Source organism: Lygodium microphyllum, chromosome 3 (genome assembly GCF_053477565.2).
Source record: "Lygodium microphyllum isolate KBCC chromosome 3, Lygodium_microphyllum_v1.1.10, whole genome shotgun sequence".
Classification (NCBI taxonomy): domain Eukaryota; kingdom Viridiplantae; phylum Streptophyta; class Polypodiopsida; order Schizaeales; family Lygodiaceae; genus Lygodium; species Lygodium microphyllum.
Genome location: NC_141137.1, coordinates 101,748,005 through 101,768,917, shown reverse-complemented (window position 1 = coordinate 101,768,917; position 20,913 = coordinate 101,748,005). Strand labels below are relative to the sequence as shown.

The following is a 20,913-nucleotide window of genomic DNA, read 5'->3' as shown; positions in this document are numbered from 1 at the left end:
TACAGGTTTTCATAGCCAGCAAGCCATTTGCAGCCTCTCTTGGCCAGTTTGTGGTTCTCATGGTGCCGTGGTAGGATGCTCTTCATTTGGTGCATTGGTCAGGAAAGAGGTAGTCATGGAGTTTGCAGGAGAAAAGGATTTGCAATCTAAATTTTGGCCATAGAAAGTTGTCTTTCTTGGCTGCATTCCAAGACAAGGAAGGGTTTGTACAAAGTTTCAACCATATTTAATTTTCAAGGATCGAGAGGTTGAAGAAAAGGGGTTTTTGAATGCTGCACATGAAGAAGAAGAAGAAGAAGGAGAAGAAGGAATATTGTCAAATCTTCAATCTTGGCCTCCAACATCCTCCCCCTTCCATATCCATCATCTACTCTCTTTCACCCTCTACGCCATCTACCCGCTTTCTCTATGTCAGTTTTCCCTTTCTGCTCCTTGCTTTATGACGCATGCACTATGTGCATCATTGTCGTCATCAATCATGACAGAGGACCCCAATGTGGTGTCTATTGTGCTAGAGGTAGATGGTAGGGCCTTGGACAAGGCTCTGACTTCTCTCCAGAGAAATGAAACCTTTATTGCAGTGCTCTTTGCTCTACAAGAAGGTTTCCCTTGCAGACATTATCTTGTTGGGGACACATACAGATCAGGAACTCAATCATTACTTGAAGCAAGCCATTGAGATGTGGTTGTCGGCATCCTCCAATGTAGCTACTGCTGTAGGCTTTGATCCAATAAATAATCTATACAACACTCTAGTCGGTGCACTCACTAGAAGTGTATATTCTTCCGCTTGCGTTCCACATATGCATAAAGTTGCCACCATCTTGAACTCTATTGAGACAAGTCTGTTGCAAGACCACATCAGTAGATTGACAACAAGAAAGAAGTGGATGAGCAGAGGCAAAGAAAGAGATAGAGAGAAAGGGCCAATACAAGACAAAGTTGGATCTATTTGCATTGTGGGTGGGGGCTAGCTTAGCCTTTGCCTTCTTTGCTTCCCTAGAGAGATGCTCCTGCATCAATCTAGAGACCACAGATACAGACAAGGATGAGGCTTTCTTAAGTGATGAAGAGGAAATTCTATTGCAAAATTTTATCTTTGAGGTTTGGAACATATGAGGGTTGAAGCTAATATTGGCCAAGGCACATCAAGTAGTGATGTGCCACTTCAACCTCTATTTGTAGCTCAAATCTTATCACAATGGAAGTTTGAACTAGTGAACGTGCTTGAGTATTTTTACTGTATCAATCCAAAAGACATCTACTTCTTGTGGGCATGGGTCTAACAAGGTATGGTTGTTTGAGGAGGCAACAAGGATAGCAACTAGGTTGTGCTTTTAACATTTTCAACATAGGTTTGTTTGTTTAGTTCTTACTAATGAATGACTTGCTTGATTTTGTGAGTAACATGCTCAACTCTTACTTCTCTTGGAATCGTATATGTTTGCAAATGACCTTTAAAAATGATTTACAATAGACTTATATCTAATGTGTGAATCTTTTTGTATCCAAAAAATATAATGGGAAGAGTTAATGCTTGATAAAAACTAGTGGCCTTCTTCTTGATCATAATGATTATTGTTGTATATTGTATATGCAATTAATGGTATTCTTCTTGATCATGATTGATACAATAGCTCTATCAATCCTCCTCATACCTCCCATGCTTACTCTAGTGGTTAACTAAGAGAGTACAACTCCCTAGAATAGAAGAGGAAGAGGAGTATGAAAAACATCATCTAGTCATTTTGGTTCATGTGTATGAAGAGCAACTCCAAACATCAATCACTTATTCTTGCTAAATAAATCTCTTAAGACTTAAGAGGAGAGTAGGCAAATAGGAGTTGGCACATTATGTTTAAGAGAGAAGAGGTGGTGGTATAGCAGACCTTGAGGTTGAGTAACTATGGACTACTCGAGTGGAGCATACCATTTCTTTGCCCGATATGCCTATGTGAAGAACATATATCCAAGTATTACTGTTGTGTGAAACATGCAAAATATGGTGTAGGTAGGAAGTAGCCTAAATAATAAAGATAAAAGTTGGATGAGGATGAGAGAGAGAGAGTGTGTAGTAGTAGTAGTAGTAGTAGAAGATAAAAGTTGGATGAGGATGAGGGAGAGAGAGTGTGTGCATGTAGTAGTAGTAGTAGTAGTTGTTGTTGTTGTTGTTGTTTTAAGGTGGTAGGAACAATCCCAAAATGCCTGAAGGCATAGCTTCTGGAGAGCTATCTTCCTTATATCTTGAAACTGCTCACTTTACTAACGAGTGAGGGTGGTGGTGACACGTGTAAGTTTGGGAGGCAGGATTGCAATTTGCAGCAAAGTGACACACCACTCTTCTGTGACAGCATCTGACCGCTTGTTTGTTCATTATACACAGGCTTCCTCAAGGACGAAGAAGACTCTTTACATCATCTGCACTGGCATGGCTGCTGTCTCTCTTTCCTCTGGGCTTATCACGTCGGTGAGCCTCTGTGCCTATCTTGTCTTTCGGTTCACTTCTGTCGGCTGCATGCGTTGTGCGTGTCTATTGTTTAATCAGTACGATCGTGTCGTTCAGTCAAGCTTTCAGTAAGGGACTTACCAGATAGATGCTTCCCATAATTCAGCTCTCAAGTCACTGTTAGAAGAAATACGCCCAGCAACATTTTTCTTGCTTCGGCTGCAGTCTAGGAAAGAGACGATGCTTCAGTCGATTACTCACAGTGTCTCTGAGACTCAATGTTGACAATCCGTACTTACAGTGTCTCTTAGGATGCTTCGGTCTATTTCTCACAATGACTTTAAAACTTATTGATGCTTCAGCCTATTACTTACGGTGTCTCCGAGACTCAGTGATGCTTCGGCCTGTTACTTACGATCGTCAGAGGAAGTTACTTTACATTCAAAGTGTGACCTTTCACAAACTGTATGTAGAAGCATTTCGAACATGGGGTTGGTTGTTTGGTACCATACATTATTTTCAGTGGGCTTGAGAGCCATGTTTTCTGTTTGCGCATATTTGCAACGCGACCCATACGTGTTGTGTCCAGACCTGGTAATATCTGCTGTTTAAAAGGCTGCCTGCAACCTTCAGGCACATCTTTACACTGGCCAGAAGAACGAGTTGTCATATTGATCCTGCTGAAAGTGTCACCAGGGCGCCCCAAGTTGTTTGGGCCTAATTGCTTGTTTACAGTCCAATATAAGCCTTGCAATGCAGATATGATAGACTGTTATATCTTTTACTATGCTGATATATGGGAGGCCTTAGTTACCACATAATTGCAGTGCTAGGACATAAATTTGGAAATCCTCACATATTTCAGATTGCATCTCAGCACTGAAACTTCAGTCTGAGCAGTTCAGCCACCTTATTTTGCCATCACTAGCCTTCAATGTCTGCCTGTTGCTGTGAGCTACCAAGTTCCATAACATTGTTGAATGTTGCCTTTGCACAGCTGCCATGACCTTCCACAACTGCCAGACCTGCTGCCACATTATCAAACATAGCTTGTGCACCTGCTCGCTGTCAAACACAGCATGCACTATCTTTTAAACTGCTGAGATTGCCGTGTTTTGCTATTTAGGAGGTTACACTGCCGTCCTGCTGTCAAACAGAGGTGCTGCTGCCTGCTACATCATCATTCTATGCCACATTGCTGTGTTTTGCAGTCCCCCACTGTTGCACAGCTGATTGCATCCAAAATCCAGATTTTCACATATTTCGACATCTACAAGTGGCTGGCTGCTTGCTGTGGGTCTGTTCGAGTATGACACACTCTTCTGACTGATATGTGGTATCATTGAATCTTCTTTCAACACCCCACATCTATAGACCTTGAGTCATAGAGACTTGTGTGGGCTGCTGCTGCATTTGCTTTGAGCCTTTGCTTCAACTCAGCTACATTGCAGTTGGCTCCCTTTGCTCCTTGAGCATCCATTCTTTTGCCTTGCTTGTGCATTCACTATCACTCCATTTCATTCTATACAGCATACATGTTGTTTTTACTTTGTGTGCCTTATGTTAGTCCACTTGTTCTCACTTACGATCTCAACTTCTCACATGGTACTAGAGTCAGGTGCTCTTGATGCTTGAGCTACCGTGAAGATTTGAAATTTCAAGAGAACACAATCTAACGTTTTGATAGCTCAGCTGGCTTCACCCAAGATAGCATCCATTAGAGCCCTGTCATTCATTTTCCCATGCATTGAGCCTTTGAAAGGTGTGGGCAACCAGCCGGCAAGTATGGCCAACTCTCAAGTAGGAAATGATATAAAATCAAGGGGATGACTGGTGATTCAATCCATTCCTCACAGTTAGACCTGATGTCAGGCTTATATGATTCTTACAATTTGTATGAGTCAAATTCTCACTTTGTTACTCCCTCCAACGAGTAGGTACTAGTTGTAAGTTAATTAGGATATCTAGGACCATATCATATATGAATTTGAGAGATGGTCTAGAAGTGGAAGATTCTTGATGTGCATATCTCAAAGTTTCTCACATTGCCACACCCTCTTATCCTTTGGCTACCCAGACAACTCCCTTACAATTGTCAAGCTAGCTGCATTATACTTCCTCCACAAAGTTTATGACTGCACATCCTTTTCCTAATGCTGCTATGGATCCACTAGGGCAAGAATTCCTTGTGTATGATAGTCACTATATTGTAAACCCTTGAGTGGAATCCAGTCCTTCAAACCATCCTCCACCTAGTACTCAGATTTTTATTGTCACCACTAAGAATGCATATCGTATAACGAGATTCACTTTAGTGATGGCTTTTCACTACTTGGTAAAATCTCATGTGACTAAGTGCTTAGAGTCTTAGGGACTTTGGGGTATGTTAGAGCCATCATTTGATAATCACATTTTCTACCTTGATCTTCATCATCAATAGAAAGCTCACAATTCTATAGTAAGTGTTGAGTTGCTATAGGGATATAATGCTGAGCTCCACTCTTAATTAGAGCATCTTCCCCATGCATTTGCTCACTGTGGTTCTTCTCACCAATTGTTGTGTGACATAGGATCATACGTAACACAAGTTTTCATTATGAGCTCTAGGGGATTATTGTTAGAAATAGAGGTGCTCCAAAAGGTAAGATGGTAGAATAATTATGGTTCTTGGCTGGACACCAAGAAACCTAGTATTTATTAGAAACTTCCAGAAGATTCAAGAAAGTTTTAGAAGATTTTAGAAGAGTTGTTACGTCAATGCTTACATAAACATTGCTTATGTTAACAATGCATTTCATCATCTAGAGCTTCTTTTTAGCCTCCTCAACTCTAGTATAAATAGGGTTCTTGGGCTATAAGCCCTTTAGTCATGCCATCACTAGTTGTGAGGGACATGCAAGATCCTAGTTCAAGCCATGTATCTCTAGTTTTTGTTTTGTCTTGTCTTGTCTTTGATCTAGTCTTGTGTCAAGGTCTTGTCTTGCATCAATCTTATACCAGGTAATATATTTTTGTATTTTATTCTTTTGTAATAAAAAAAATAAGCTATTATTCTTTTTCAAGTTATTCTCTTGTAAGTTATGAAGTGAGAATTCTTATCCTTATGAACTTCTTGTTACCCTCATAATAGTTTGGCAAGACTGTATACTTGATCTTGCCTAGTTGTGCTGGATATGGTGATTAAAAGTGTCATCACAACTTTACAAAATATTTAAGAATAAATTCAAAAACTTCGTGAGAGTAATGCATGATTATAAGCAAAGAAACCCCAAGCTTTGAGGTTAGCTATTCAGACCTTCAAAATCAACTCTAAGAACTTCGAGAAACAAATCTACATCAAGGTAGTCTTTTGACATCTTGTATAGCTGTCTTTCTAGTTATAGGAAAGCGTCAAAGATTAGCCTACATTATAAGTTGAATGAAACAAGATCAACATTTAGAGGTTTTTTGTTGTAGATATGGTGGCTCATCCTCATGTAACTTGAGCCCTATCTTGATGATGCTTCTCAAGTGGGGCTAATTGGTGCAGTTCTCTCAAGTATAACCCTCTCTTGTTTTGTATTCTTACTTAAGAAGGAATGTCCTTTACTTTATAATTTCAAAGCTTTTGTTTGAGAATTCTTAGCTACCTCCGAAGACATTGATAGAGCTAGAGTTGTGGAGACCAAGATAACAAGTTTATGTTATAGATCTAGATCAACATTAGTTTATGTGTTTAAATTCTGACAACTTACTTGTGATTTGACTTGATATGATGATTATTTTATTAGCTAAATTCGTTGGGGATTGAATGATGATGTGAGAGAGTTTTGGGTAACAATACCAATGATTCACACAATGAAGTGGCTTAATTTCTCAAGTAATAGAATGTGATAATCAGCTATGTGAGAGACGCTAAGAGAGGCACTATGGGGCTTAATTAAGTCTAGATTCCATGGTAACAATGACTTTTCAAGGGGAAAAAAACCAATATTGAGCATGTGGAAATTGATTTGGTCGAATTTAATCCATTGTCAGCTTAAGAAAAGCATCAACGACTCTTTGAAGGATTATGTTTATATTGTTAAAAACTCGGGCATTTTGCTTAATGTTGTTCTAACAAGAGGTTGCAAGTATGAAGCTTTACTGTACCCTCGTTTTTGAAAAACATGGATACCTAGCTACAATAGAGACTATGTGTTTGGATAAAAATCAAGAACTATTAGAAGGTCTCTCCTTGACTAAGGCTACTTTAAGTTTAATGTTATCGGTAATACTTTATACTCCACATCAACAACTAGATATGAAAGGACCTTTGGACTCTAGAGTCTTTGCATGTTTCATGGATGAGAAGTTTGCATAGAGACATGGTATCACAATCGTAGAGAAATCTAGTTGAGTACTTGCAAAAATCATAGATGGCTGTTCTCTTGCTTTAGGTCATATCAAGTATGAAACTCATCCTATAAAACTAGCATCGAGAGACTTTGTAACAAACGTAGCACTTAATATCATATGTTGCCCAAGTAATCCAATCATAGCAGCTAAGAAACACATTTCTTTTAGTTTGAAACTTACGAAACGTTTCTTAAAGTATGAAACAATTCTGAGAGTAAAAAACATGGGGTCTTTTTTTGTGAATTGGAACCCAAAACATGGTTTTTTTGATAAAAACTGTTGGGCAGTGTTAAACATAATGATGATGATGTGTAATGACTTATGAGCGGTCAAGATTTTGGATGAGAGAGTGATTTTTTTGAGATTTTGTTTAGTTATTGGACTTTGCCAATCTAATATCTATTCTTATCTTGAGAGTTAATTATTATACGACTTTAGTCTCATTTATAAGTTATTTATGATATATTATGATTCAATCTCAATTTTGACATTTTGTTAGTTTCTTTTGAAATAAGAATCGTGATGTTGCAACTTGACTCAGTGCATATTATAGATAGATTATTTACATGTTTATTTTAATTTTCTTTATATGATATATATAAATCATAATGTTTGAGTTTTAAACTATAGTATAGCTTGTCCAAAGACTAACTTTGACATAAGTGACAAGTCAATGTAACGTATTATTCTCAATTGACTCTATTATCACACAAGCTCAATTGGCCATTCTTTGTTTAAGAGAGCGTTCCATAGAGGTTTAGAATCTCTTTCTCTAGTCAAAACTATTAAAAATCCCTATATAAAAAAACTTGTGTTTTTTAGTTTATGCCCTCTTGAAAGAAACTTACGAAGCATGTTTCTAACATTTTGTTTCTAAATGTTTCTGATGCTTGTGGCTGTTATGAATCCAATCATCATTGGTTTGCCTTGGTTGAAACTACGCAATCTCAATATCAATTGGAAAATTCAAAAAGTTGAACTTATTAAAAGAGAGAATGGAAGAATAACTTACATTAGGGAAAAGTTATTAATGAGAGCAACTAAGAAAAATCCTAGTTTTCTAATATATACTTTGCTAGCTGAATCGGTAACACTAATCTTACGATTGCGCCACTGAGTTACAAGAGAAAACTCAACTAGTTTGGCCCAAACTACAACTTGTCTCAAGATAAATTGGCAAAACTAGAAAAATGTATTAATGAGAATCTAGCAAAGGGTTTCATATAATACTCAAAGTCAATGGCAAGAGCTCCAATATTATTTATCAAGAAGAAGGATGGCTCTTTTGATGTATTTGTTGACTACAGAGGACTCAATAAGATAACATTAAGAATCATTATCCACTTTCCTTGATCCTAGAATTCTTGGAATGACTTGGAAGAGCAAAGGCATTCATAAAGATCGATCTTCGTGGGGCTTATAATCTTTTGATAATAAGAGAGGGTGATAAATAAAAGATAAATTTTTATACAAGATTTGGCTATTTATTGTCTCTCAAAATGGAATCTCTATGGATTTCACATTTATTTGTCTTTCTTTAAGAGATTGGATTCTATTCTTGTGGTGGTTGATAGATTTACCAAGATGGCACACTTTATCCTCACTCACGAGACAAGTATTGGCAAAGGCACGGCCTGACTCTTCCTTGAGCATATCTACCGTTATCATGTGTTACTAGATGATATTGTTTTAGATTGAAGACCATAGTTTGTGTCAAGTTTTTGGAGAAGTCTCCTCAAACTCATAAGCATTCAAACCAATTTCTCTTTGGCTAACCACCCTTAAAGTAATGGACAAACAAACAGAGAGAATCTAGTGTTGGAACCATGTCTTCAATGTACAATAAATTGTCATTAAGGTAATTGGTGGATTTACTTTCCTTGGCTAACCCCACAATAATGCTATTTATATCTCTACTAGGCAAACTCCATTCTTTATCAACTATGGAAGACACCCTGAATTAGACATTGAGTCACCCAATAAAGAATCTAGTAGCTATGACTCAAGTTGAACACTTGTCAAAGATTCAGGAGGAGTTAAAATCATGTGTTCAACAAGTCTAGGAAAGATAGAAAGACAATGCTGATTGACAATGAATGCAATATCAAATTTATAACACTAGAGATCAAGTTTGGATTTACTGAGAAGATTTATGATTTTCTCGCCCTTCCGAGAGCCTTCCTAGAATGTGGATATCAAAGGCTTGGGCCATTCAAGATCATAAGCTAAATGAATTGAGTCACTTATTATCTCCAGTTATCACAATCCATGAGAATTTACCTAGTATTCTATGTCTCAGTCTTGGAGCCTTGCCATACATCCTCAATAAGGGGGAGAAACTTACATTCCCCACCACCTATTGAAATCAAAGGTCACCCAAATTACAAAGTTGAGACTATCTTTGATTTCAGAATTTGTTGCAAAAGGCTTGAGTACCTTGTTCATGGGAAGGGTATGATGCTAGTGAGCAAATATGGGAACTAGCCTTCCATCTTTGCTGAGTACCTGCTAAAGTAAGAATCTCATTGACGACATTCATTGAAGCCAAGAGCCTTACCAAGAAACCCCACCGCTTCTTGTGCAACTTGTTGCTAATAAAGAAGAGACTAATGTCATGGATACCAAGAAACCTAGTATCTTCTAAAAGCTTTTAGAAGGTTCAAGAAAGTTCTAGAACATTGATTAGAAGCTTCTAGAAGAATGCTTCCATCAGTACTTAAATTAGCATAGCTTATATTAGCAATGCTTATGTAATCAATGATATCATCATTTAGAAGGTTCTCCTTAATCTCTTTATCTCTAGTATAGGGATCTTGGGGTAGAAGTCCTTTAGTCTTACCATCACTAGTTATGAGTTTCTCGTGAGGTAAGTCTTCTCTAGTTCGAGTTCAAGCCATAAATCTCTAGTTCTTGTCTTTGATCTAGTGTTGCATCAAGGTCTTGTCTCGCATCAAGAAATATATAGTTGTACTTCATCCTTTTATAATAAAGAAATAAGTTATTCTTTTTCTTCTTCTTCTTCAAGTTATTCTCTTATAAGTTGCGAGGTGACAATCCTTGTCCTTGCTAAATTCTTATCGCCCTCATAACAAAGTTTACCTCCGATGTTGATGTTGATGGGGGGGATGAGAAGCACCCAAAGAGGAAGAGTGAATTACATCTCTATCTAAAAACTTGTGAAATGAATGGCTTCCAAGGTTGCCTCCAGGAAGACAAGAGCTTGGCCTTAGGAGCAAAAGACTACTTTTTGATCCAGAGTGTGAAGCCCCATCGAGGAAAATACTCATTTTTGATCCAGGATGTGAAGCTTCCTCAAGGAAGGGCAACCAAGATAACGAGTGTTGAATAATCCAAGTCTTCACTCAGATCAACCGATCAATTCTATGAGGGTTAGTGCCAATCGTGCAAAGACAAGTTAGGAGCAAAGACACCAGATAAGACTATAAAATACACATATCTCAATTTCAATGAAAAGTCATTCTGAGTGCAATGTGTTGGATTTTGAAACGGTGCCACTACCAAAAGATAGATGTCACGAGGAAGTAAAAATTTATTGCTTTGCTTAGCATTTGATTAAAAGCTAATTAAACATGCAAATGTGACTTACACATGTGAGATGCACGTCAATTATTTCAGTGTGGAATCCAGGACCTCAACATATTAGTTGATGCCAAAGGCAAAAGTTGTAATAAGTTATGCCTGACACGTACTAGGTGGTATCTAGTGTTAGATTTGGGCGTAGACCAATTTATTAGCCACTAATGCCAATGTGGTGACATTGGAGACTTGGTATTAATTAACTAGTTAATGCTAGTTTAAGGTTCAATAACTACTCAAGGACACTTGGAAGACAAATTAGCCTAGCCAAATTAATTATTGACGTGTGAAATTAAAATTTTTAGCATCATTTAATAAGTTGGATAATGTTGGAAAATGAGATTAGAAGGTTGCTACTTGGCAAAACTTGCCCATGTAAGTGAGAAATTTTTTTTTTGGGGGTGATAGAAGTCTATTCTAGCCATTGGGCAAGAAGGTGGAAATTGTTGTTTGAAGGCCTACAAAGCACATGATAGCCCCAGAAGGGCCGAAAGATACAGGTGATAACAGTTGGAGGTTGGTGTAGCCATTTTTGGCCCCCAAACTGAAGGTGACCACAGGTTACACTCTCTTGATCAGTGTTCTCATCCATTTGCAATAAAAGATAAATAAATACCAAAAGGGGCACCAGTGTTGGGGTCAATAGGCTAACCATTGTTCAAGATTTAAGAGGTAAAGTTTGCATTTCAATTTATGTGAATTAATTACTTGTTGTAATCATTGTTAAATCAGGTTGTTACCACCCTTTCCAAGGAGGAAGGTTGGTTTCAATAGGCATGCTAAAGATGTAGGAAAGTAAGTGGAAAAATATGCAGCGGAAGAGAAAAGCTAGGCTTGAGCAGACCTTGCAAGAATCAATAGATACATAGGTGGGAGGTGTGCTAGGTCTTTGGTTAGTGTTGTTGACATTTGAACTAGAGGAAGGCTTGATGATCCACTGGATCAGAGGATCTCTAGGGAAAGTGGCTCAACCACTTTTGGCTGCACACTTGATGTAGAAGACAACTCAAAAAGAGTAGGGGACTCATCAAGTCTATTCTCAAGGGAGATAATGAGTGTCTATGGACCAAAGTTCAAAATAGTGGCATTAGTGGACTAATCACATAACCCCTTGGGTGTAGCAGGGGTTAATGCTCTAGTCGGCATGCGACCGGAAAGTCTATCCTATTGGGGTGGAGGATGACCCCCTCTTGGCTGTGGAGATGGGGCTAAAGTGTCCTCACCTAATGTACTCGAGTTCCTAGGTGGAAAAGAGGGTCATAGCCCTTGGGCTTTGAGCAACACTCGTCATCAATATGGCCTACCTTTTGGCAATGCTAATAGTACATATTATTTTTGGGAACATTTTACCAACCCAATTTTAATCTTGAAGGGTAATTACTTTTGCTCCTTACTTTTGGATTTAGTCTTGGTGGTGTTTTTTTCACCACCTTACTTCACCTTTTGGAAACTAAAGGCCCCCTTTGAATATTGGGGTTTCTTATGAAATTGATCAAATAGTTGAGTGTAACATAGTAGTTGATACTCAAAACTCATATAAGGTGGGTAATTAGGGTTGGGAGATAAATTGTTGAATGAAATTGAAATATCTTTGTGGTATTTATTCATGAACAAAGTGACTTGATCATCAGTTGACTTGGGTAACCTAGTGGTGGCGAATTCGGCAAGCAAGCATTGATACTCAGCCAACTTGATAGTCAAATCATCCCTCTCAGTGAATTTGAACTCTTGGAGCGCATGGTCAAGTTTGATTTGTCGGGTATGATTGTGAGCCTTGTAGCGACTAACTAGATGTACCTAACACATAGAGGCAAGGTCAAAGTGTTGGAGTTGAGAGTGAAATTTAGGCATAAATATTTGCATCAACTTGAGTATGTTTATGCCATTTTTGCTCTTCCAAGAGTGAACTACATCATATGCGAACCAGTTAGGGTAAAGCTGGGGTTTGTGCCCCTCAACAAGCTCCCACAAGCCTTGGGAATCCAAGACATGCTACATCAAATTAGACCAAGTGGTAAAGTTAGGCCTGGTGAAATGAGTCTTGTTTGTAAAGGCATGCTTGGTTGATGTAGATGGATGGATGGCTTGATGAAAAGGGGGATAGATGGGTGCCACGGGATAAAAAGGAGGGTAACTAGGTGCTACATAAGGCATCAAAGAGCTTAGCACGGTGACTCTAGATGTGTTTCCTAAAGGAGGGGATTGGCTTTTTGATGGTCCATATGCCAAACAATTGTAGGATGGCCTAGTAGATATTGTTGTGTGGGCAAACTTTGTGGTCACTTAAGAGATGGGAGAATAGGGTGGAGCTTGAGATGCATGGGTGGGATACCTGTGCGTATAGGTCCCCATGGGTGGTTGGGTTGCGGGATAAATCCATCACTAATGCACTCCTCTATGAAGATGTGCAAAAGAAGAGGACCTAAAGAGATAGGATGTACTTATGTTTCAAGATCCCCCCAGTGTGATGTGTGGTTGGACAGGTGGAATGGTGAATGGTGATTGAAAAATGGTGTAAATGTAGATGTGGGTGCAACGGAAAAGAAGGGTGGATTGGAAATTGTGGTGTAGATGAAATAGAAGTGAATGGAGATTCATGCTTAGGAAATTGTAGATTAGATGATAATGTACCAACTTCATTCTAACTTTGAAAAACAAAACTCAAAGGAAGACTTGAAGAAGGAAACTTTGAGTTTTTTTAATATGTTTTTCTTCTTGTGTTTACATAAAAGTATCTGTCCTCTTTAGGACTTAAGATTGTTATGAATAGATTGAAGAGTACCTTCTTCTTGAATATCACTAACATCTTTCAAGGATATAGAAACACAAGGAATGGAAATAGAAGCAAACACTTATGCACCTGACATTGGAGTGGAAGGAGGTGAAGTAAATGAAGGTTTGTGCTCTGTGTCTCTCTCTCTCCAAGTGGAGGTTGTGTCCTTTTTGCAAAATCAATAGATTTGTGTCCTAAATCTAAAGGTGAATAAACGATGTCACCTTCTAGTTGGTGGGCTTGATGGATGAGAACTAAATCGTACTTGGGTTGTGAGATCTCATAGGCTCTATAAACACCATGATAATCAATGTCTCTCCAGCACTGTCAAAACCTTGTTGGGGTAAGTTGTGAAGCCCAATCCTGCTTGATTCTTGGCAAAGGGCATTCTAGAGACTAAAGTGGTGTGGATGTGTTTGAAGTCATCTTCCCTCTAAAAGTTCTATTTCTAATGTTGAGCTTTCCGATCAAGGGCCTAGGTTTCTCTAGAGAGTACCTAGCTTTGGTACCATGTAAATAAATACTCGTCTATAGATAACAAACACAGTCATATGACGTAGCGCAGATTAATAAAGAAACACAGTTTGGGGACTCAGAGGCATCTAGATTTCTTCTCCTACTTTTACTGAAGAGGGGGATTGTAAGAGGTGGTAGTGGAAGAGTATTTCTTCTTCTACTTTCACTAAAGAGGGGATTGTAAGAGGTTGCAGTGGAAGAGGATGATTGTAAGATGTTGTACTAGAAGAGTATTTCTTTTCCTACTTTCACTAAAGGGGGAAATTGTAAGAGGTTGTAGTGGAAGAGGATGAATGTGAGAAAAAGCAGAAACATTGAAGGCAAGAGTGAAGACAATGAGGAACTCAGCTGAATGAGGTGACATAGTTGACTTGAGCTTTCTCATTATGTAGAGAGTTTGGAGACTGGGAAAGAAAAGGAAAAGGAAAAAAGAAAAATTCTGAAACTCTAAAACAAAGCGGGTATCAACTGTGTTTATTGTTCCAATGGAGCAAACTTAGAAATCGTTATCATTAAAAGGATTATTTAAGCATGATTTCCTTGTCTACACCCGATGCCATTTTGACCTTGATGTGTGAAAAGTGCATTTTTTTGCCATATGTACTGGAAATTACCGGGATACGTGGTTGGATAGTCCAGATTCGTCTCTCTTTATCTTTTCTCATGAGGCATCGAATATTGCTAAGAGCAGCTGAAACAATGCTTAGCTCACAGATGTAGACGTAGTAAGGGGACAGAAAGAGAGAAGGTGGGAGACAGCAGAAGTCAGTGATTGTGTGAATGTCGAACAATTGAGAAGTGAAGCCTAAAAAATAGGCAAGACTCTCCTAAAATTGGAGTGTGCAATAGAGCACCTTATTCAGCACATTGATCTCTTTTTCAGGGAGGTCTTGGTTTCTTGGCATACAGGAATCTCTACTGCTTCTTTGCTATGACTTTTGTGCTCTTTTAGTTATTTGATCTTCTGTAAAGCGAGTTTATGCATGATGGCCCAGAGCCATCCTGCAGCTTGTAATCATGTAACCTTGTATTTTTTTCATAATTAATGCAATTACCTATTATGGAGAGAGAGAGAGAGAGAGAGAGAGAGAGAGAGAGAGAGAGAGAGAGAGAGTGTGTGTGTGTGTGCTCGAAATAAAAGTGTTGCAGCAATATGTCTTGTCGGACCATTTCCCTCTGCAGTTCGAGTTGCTTGCACAACCCATTGCCCCATTCAAGCACTTTCTGGAGAGACTCCCTTTGCGTTTCAACTCCTCCTACTTAAAGCATACAATTTTTCAGGGCTATATGCAGCAAATCCTTGACAGATTCTCCTTGGACTTTTTCTCTCAGGGCACTGCGTCATTTGACCGATTGCTCTCTAATGTGCAGCGGGTTGCTCGGCAATATGGGATCTATCATGCCTCTCTTTGTCGGCGCCGTCAACAGGCAGCGGAGGACTTGCTGCTTTTGGTTCGCTCCCTGTTGATGGACACTCCGGATGATGCATTTCTGCTTGCACTGGCCCTGCGGGTGGCCGATCTTATTAAAGAATTCCAGTTAAAATCGTATCAGCAGGCCAAATTGCAACATCTAACAGAGACCTTGCAAGATAGTGCATGTCAGACCCATAAGTTCTTTCGAGCTCTCCATGCCTCTCCTGCTCGTGAGAATTTGACCAGACTCGAGGATGCACAAGGCCACCTTATCCTGGATCCACAGACTATTGTGCATATGTGCAGGAATTATTTTCGTGACCTTCTCGGTTCTGCTTCTCCTCCGTCAGCCCAAACTACTCAGGCCCGTTCGGTCTTTTATGACCTGGTCCGCAATCAGTTATCGCAGGACATGCAAGCTACTCTGGAGTCAGATATTGGTGAAGCAGAGGTTATGGATGTCTTGTTACACTTGCCCAAAGATAAAAGTCCGGGTTGGGATGGTCTCACCAATGAGTTCTTTGAAGCTTTCGCTACCCAACTGGCAAAACCATTGCAGGCTCTGTTTCAGCAGGTGTGGGAAACGGGGATCATGCCTCCCTCATGGAAACAAGGTCTTATTAAACTGCTTCCGAAAGTTCCTTCGCCATCTAAGTTGACACACTGGCGCCCCATTTCTTTGATGGGTTCCATGTACAAAATCTTTTCCAAAGTAATGGCGAATCGGCTCCATAAGCATCTCCCTGCCCTTGTGCACCCTCTCCAGTACGGTTTCATTAAGGGCCGAAATATTCTACACAATGTCTTGAATGCCCAATTGGCCATTGATTATGCCTGGCATTCTAATCAGGAGGTGGTGTTGGTTCAACTGGACCTGGAAAAGGCTTTTGACTATTTGGACTGGTCTTTTGTTGCTGACCTTATGTCCGCTATGGGCTTTGGTGCTCGGATGTCTCGTCTGATCTACACCATTAGTGCTGCGGCGTCTTCGCGAGTCATGCTGAACGGAGGTGTTATTGAGCCTTTTGTCCTTGCCCGTTCTGTCAGACAGGGGTGCCCTTTGAGCCCTTTATTCTTTGCCCTTGCGACACATCCAGTTCTTTCCATGTTATCACATATGGCCGCCTCTTCCCAGCTGGCCGGACTGTCGCTTCCTACAGGGCAACATTTCATTAGCCAATCCCTGGCGGATGATACTTTTATGATTTTGCGTGCGGACAAGGATAACCTTCGAAAAGCATTGGATGTTTGGGGTCTCTTTGGCTAGGCGTCAGGCCTTCGTATCAATCCGCTCAAATCAGCCATTCTAAGTTGCACGGAGTCGGATTTGCAGTCCTTGGACTGGCAAGGTCTGGTTGTTCCTCGAGGTTCTATTGTCAGGCATCTTGGATACCCATTGGGGGTTGATGTTCCCCCAAAGCAGTTCCTGCAGTGGATTTCTCAGAAGATGATGGCCAAGTTTATGTACTGGAAGTCTCAGGCCTGGCCTTTTCATGTTCGCCTCAAAGTAGCCCAGATAATCATGTTGCCAATGATCACATATTTCTTGCCATTGTTGCCCTGGACTCCTACGACTCTGAATGCTCTCACTCAGTCTATTCGCTTCATGCTCTGGAAGGACTCATTGAATGCAGGTATTTCCTGGATCTCGTGGTCGCATGTGTGCACCCCCAAAAGCATGGGTGGCGGAGCTATATTAGATGCCCAAACCCACATGCAGGCACTCCGTTGGTCCCTTTTCCGCGCCATGTGCTCGGATGATCATCATCCGTGGGTCGCTATCGCCTGTTCTTTCCTTGAGGGTCATGGGCTTCGGCATGGCAATACCCGACTCCGGAGTTCTTGGTGGCACGTTCTTAATGCGGATTCGCGGTTTTCCAGTTCTTCTTCATCGTTGCTTACTCATTTGGTGTGTTGCTGGAAACACATCCTTCGAAAGGCTCAGTGGCACCCAACGGAGGATCGCCTGGCTACTAACTCTTTTCAATTGGAATTACTGGCAGTCTCGCGTCTACTTTCGTGGGAAGGTAAACATGAGCTTAGACCACAATTCAACCGGATGGCACGGTTGGGCTTGTCTTCAGTTGCGGATGCCACCCTTGCCAGTCGCAATGTGCTTATCTCGTTTTGTACTGCTAGGAGGACTTTCCGGATCCCCCGTGGATATAGGCCTTTATGGGAACAGCTCGCGACGGTGCTCCAGAACAGACAACCCTTCCCTGCTCTTGCTTTGGATCATCCCTGGCAGGATTGGGACCTACAAGGCCGGCTGCCTTTCAGCAAAGCTTCTGCTAATCAAGTGTATCATCTCCTGATTAAAGACAATCAATGGCTAGTTACTAAAGCAAATGCTTTATGGGGATTGCGTAAATCCCGCTCGTGGTGGAGGGTCGCTGTGATGGAGGGCTGGGTTAATAAGACACCCTTTAAATACAAAGTCTTTCTTTGGAGAGTGATAATTGGGGGTCTTCCGCTTGCTTCGGCTCTTTCCAAGCGACGAATCTCCAATGGCACCTGTTTCTTTTGCACCACTACTATGGAATCCGCCCGCCACCGATTTATATCTTGCCCCGTCGCTAAGAAGGTCTGGTTATTTTTGTCGGCCATTTGGCGAGGGGTGGTTGGTATCACACTGCGTCCCTTTGATTGGGTTTTGGGCCAGCCCAAATACCCTTCTCCCGCACAGCCACATATGAAGCTCATGTATCACTTTCTTCGCTACTGGGGCTGTTGGCATAACTGGACCATTCGGAATGCTTTTCTGTTTGACTCCGCCCATAATGTTCAGCGACATATTGTGAGGCTTAAGGGCCTCTTGTATTGGCAGTTAGCTCCTCCATCGTTCTGATTTGCTCTCTACGGAGGACTTCCGTCCTTGGCATATGGCAATCTCCTCCGCATCCTTGCCATGAAATTGTAACTTGTAGTACTTAGCACCTCTTCGCATGATGACTTGTATTGTCGTCATGTATCTTGTAATCAAGTAATCTTGTATTTTTTTTTTTCGTAATTAATACAATTACCTTTTACGAAAAAAAAGAGTGTGTGTGTGTGTGTACACTGTAACCTGTATAGTGCTGAATGAACAGGGACTGGATACAAGGCTGCTGTGATGGGGGAAGGCCCCTGCTCAAGTGTTGGATGGGGGCAGGGCAGTGAGGGTGCCAAGATGGAGCAACATAGGTTGAAGAGGATGCTGATGATGAAGATGAAGAAGAAGAAAGCAGGCTGTATGATGGACTGCAGTAAAATGCTGTCAGGTGGATGATGACAATCACCAGGAGGGAAAGGGGATGGCCTGAATGGCGCAGATGACAGTATGAACAACAAGCGTATATAGGTAGCAGGCTCTGAACTCACTGCTAGGAGAAGAACACAGCCCTAGAGGCTGGTGATATGCTGAAAACCATATGAAAGGCATGTGACAATGGGCAGAAAATGGGTGATCTGTTGGAGGCAAAAATGCAGCCCTTGAGTGAACCACCTAAGCTTTCTAATGTCTGCCCTGCCCAGAAGATGGGCCACCTAGCACCAAAATAGGTCAACCAGCAGCAAGAACCTAAAAGGAAAATGGAAACTGCTGGCAAAGAGGACTGAATGACCAGCAAAAGTGAAGAGCCACAAAAGGGCAAGGAGGTAACAAAAAGAGCCACAAAAGGGCAAGGAGGTAACAAAAAGCAGAAGTGGATAGCACACATGCTAGGCGGGCAAACTCATAGAAGGTACCTAAGAGGCTGCCTGAGATAGACATGAGAAGGATGAAAGGGATGATGGACATGACTGGTGCTAGTGTTTGGAACATCTTTGTTTGACTTAGACAAAGGCTCACAATAAGGAGATGGACATGGGAAGAGACAAGAAATGACACAATTGCAAACACCACTTCTCTCAAATTATCCAATCCCAACTAAATAGCATCTTTTGTATGACCCTTCAAAGGCCTCCCTATCCATCCACTTTGGCATCAACACACCTTTTGGAGAGGGGGTGATACTTCTTGGCTGGATCTCTTCATCGGTGAAGGGGGTGAGTGCGCAATGGAGTGCAAGATCAAGGCATTAGCTAAAGAGTAGAGTTGAGCTGAGAGTTAGAGGGAATGAACGCAGAGATAGGTGTACCGTTGTGATGGTACACAAAGAATAAAATAATGTATTTATATGTTAGGGTACATTAAGGGTGTGTTCACACCCGTAAGACTACACGGAGACGAAGGGACTTTACACCTAACTACCTCCCCTTAAAGACCCGAAGTGGTACCTTTAAGCTAACCAACTCCCACTAAACGAATGCAATGCTCATGCTGAGCCTTTGCAAGACACTTAGTGAGAACATCTGCAGGGTTATCTTGGGTTTTGACCTTAGTCGATGTGACAAGACTATAATCCAAGACCTGTCAAATAAAGTGATATCGAACATTTATATGTTTGGTACGCGCATGGAACATGGCATTCTCAGCCAGGCATACTGCACTTTGGCTATCACAACGAAGCACTAGAGTACGTGAAGAAAGACCAAAATCCTTGACCAGATGGCCAAGCCAAATAGCTTCCTTAGAAGCTTCAGTGGCTGAAATATATTCAGCTTCTGTAGTACTCAGTGCCACAATTTTCTGCAATCTTGAACACCAAGAGATAGCCCCACCAGCTGTCACGGGGACGTGAAATTTTGAGATGCTTTAATCTTTCTAGTAACATTTGATCAAGTTATTAATCAAATGTGCAAGGTTGTTTAGCACATGTGATGCACACGGTAGTTATTTCATGGGAACGGGCCAAGGACCCCGAGGATGCAGTGGGTATTAAAGGCAAAAGTTATGTTAAGTTATGCCAACTGGGTTTTGGTGGTCAGTTGGTGCCAGGTTGGACTCTAGGACAATTGTTTGGCCATTAAGTGTCAGTGGTGACACTAGGGACTAGCATTAATTAATCCCTTAATTAATTAATTAATGCTAGTCCAAGGGTCAACAGAGGTTGGGAACCACTCCAAGTTACAAATGGCCCAGCCAATTTCATTACAGATGGGCATGTTTAATTTTGGGCAGGTCAAAAGGGCTGAAATTAATTTTCAGAATTAATTAATTTTGAAAAATTAATTTAATGGCTGAAAATGCATTAGGAAGGCTGCCACTTGGCAAAACTTTCCCATGCAACTAGGAAGAAGGCTGTTGGAGAGTGGTGGAAACTGAATTGCAGCCATTCTGAGCTTGGTGGAGGGAGAGGAGGTGATCAGATTTGGCTCTGAGAGGCGACGACAACTAATCGTGCGCCGCGATAGGACAGGGGACAGCAGGCTTTCTCTTCTGCTTCAAGAGAGGCAGCAGTAGGAGAGGAGTGCTCGCAAGCGGAGCTGGTGTTTTATCCCCCTTTTGAAGCTGTTGGTGCCATCAGATTTGTCATTAGAGCTACGAATCAAAAGATACATTTCAGCTGATTTTCTCTCTCTCTATAGCATTCTCTCATCTCCTCCAGTCTATGCTCAAGCATTCTTAGTAATTCTCAGCCATTGGTAGCAGAGTACAACCAAATTTGGTGGACAGCAGAGAGTTTACTGTTGTAAACCCTAAATTACAGCAGTAATTAGGATTTAGCAGCCATCTTGGGACCCATGCCATCAGTCAAAGGCATTGTACATTGAAATCAGCACCGGAAATTCGTGGAATTGTGAGGATTTCAGATGCCAGCCCATCTATTGTGAATTTGGGGCAGCATTTGACTAGTTGGGGTTCCATTAGAGCAAGTCCTGGGTGAGAATCAAGGGGCAATTTGCCCGAATGCTTTGCTGATTATTGA

At 40.9% G+C, this 20,913-nt stretch overlaps 1 protein-coding gene across 1 annotated transcript in view; it reads left to right on the top strand.

Moving 5' to 3' along the window:
• The first annotated feature begins 2,271 nt into the window (after positions 1-2,271).
• Positions 2,272-20,913, top strand: part of LOC148038680 (NAD(P)-binding Rossmann-fold superfamily protein) — a 70,315-nt gene continuing 51,673 nt past the window's right edge. Inside the window, exons 1-2 of the mRNA XM_087674300.1 lie at positions 2,272-2,290; positions 2,384-2,467. Coding sequence (XP_087530426.1) covers positions 2,429-2,467 — 39 coding nt within the window. The 5' untranslated portion in view covers positions 2,272-2,290; positions 2,384-2,428. The remainder of the gene's footprint in view (positions 2,291-2,383; positions 2,468-20,913) is intronic.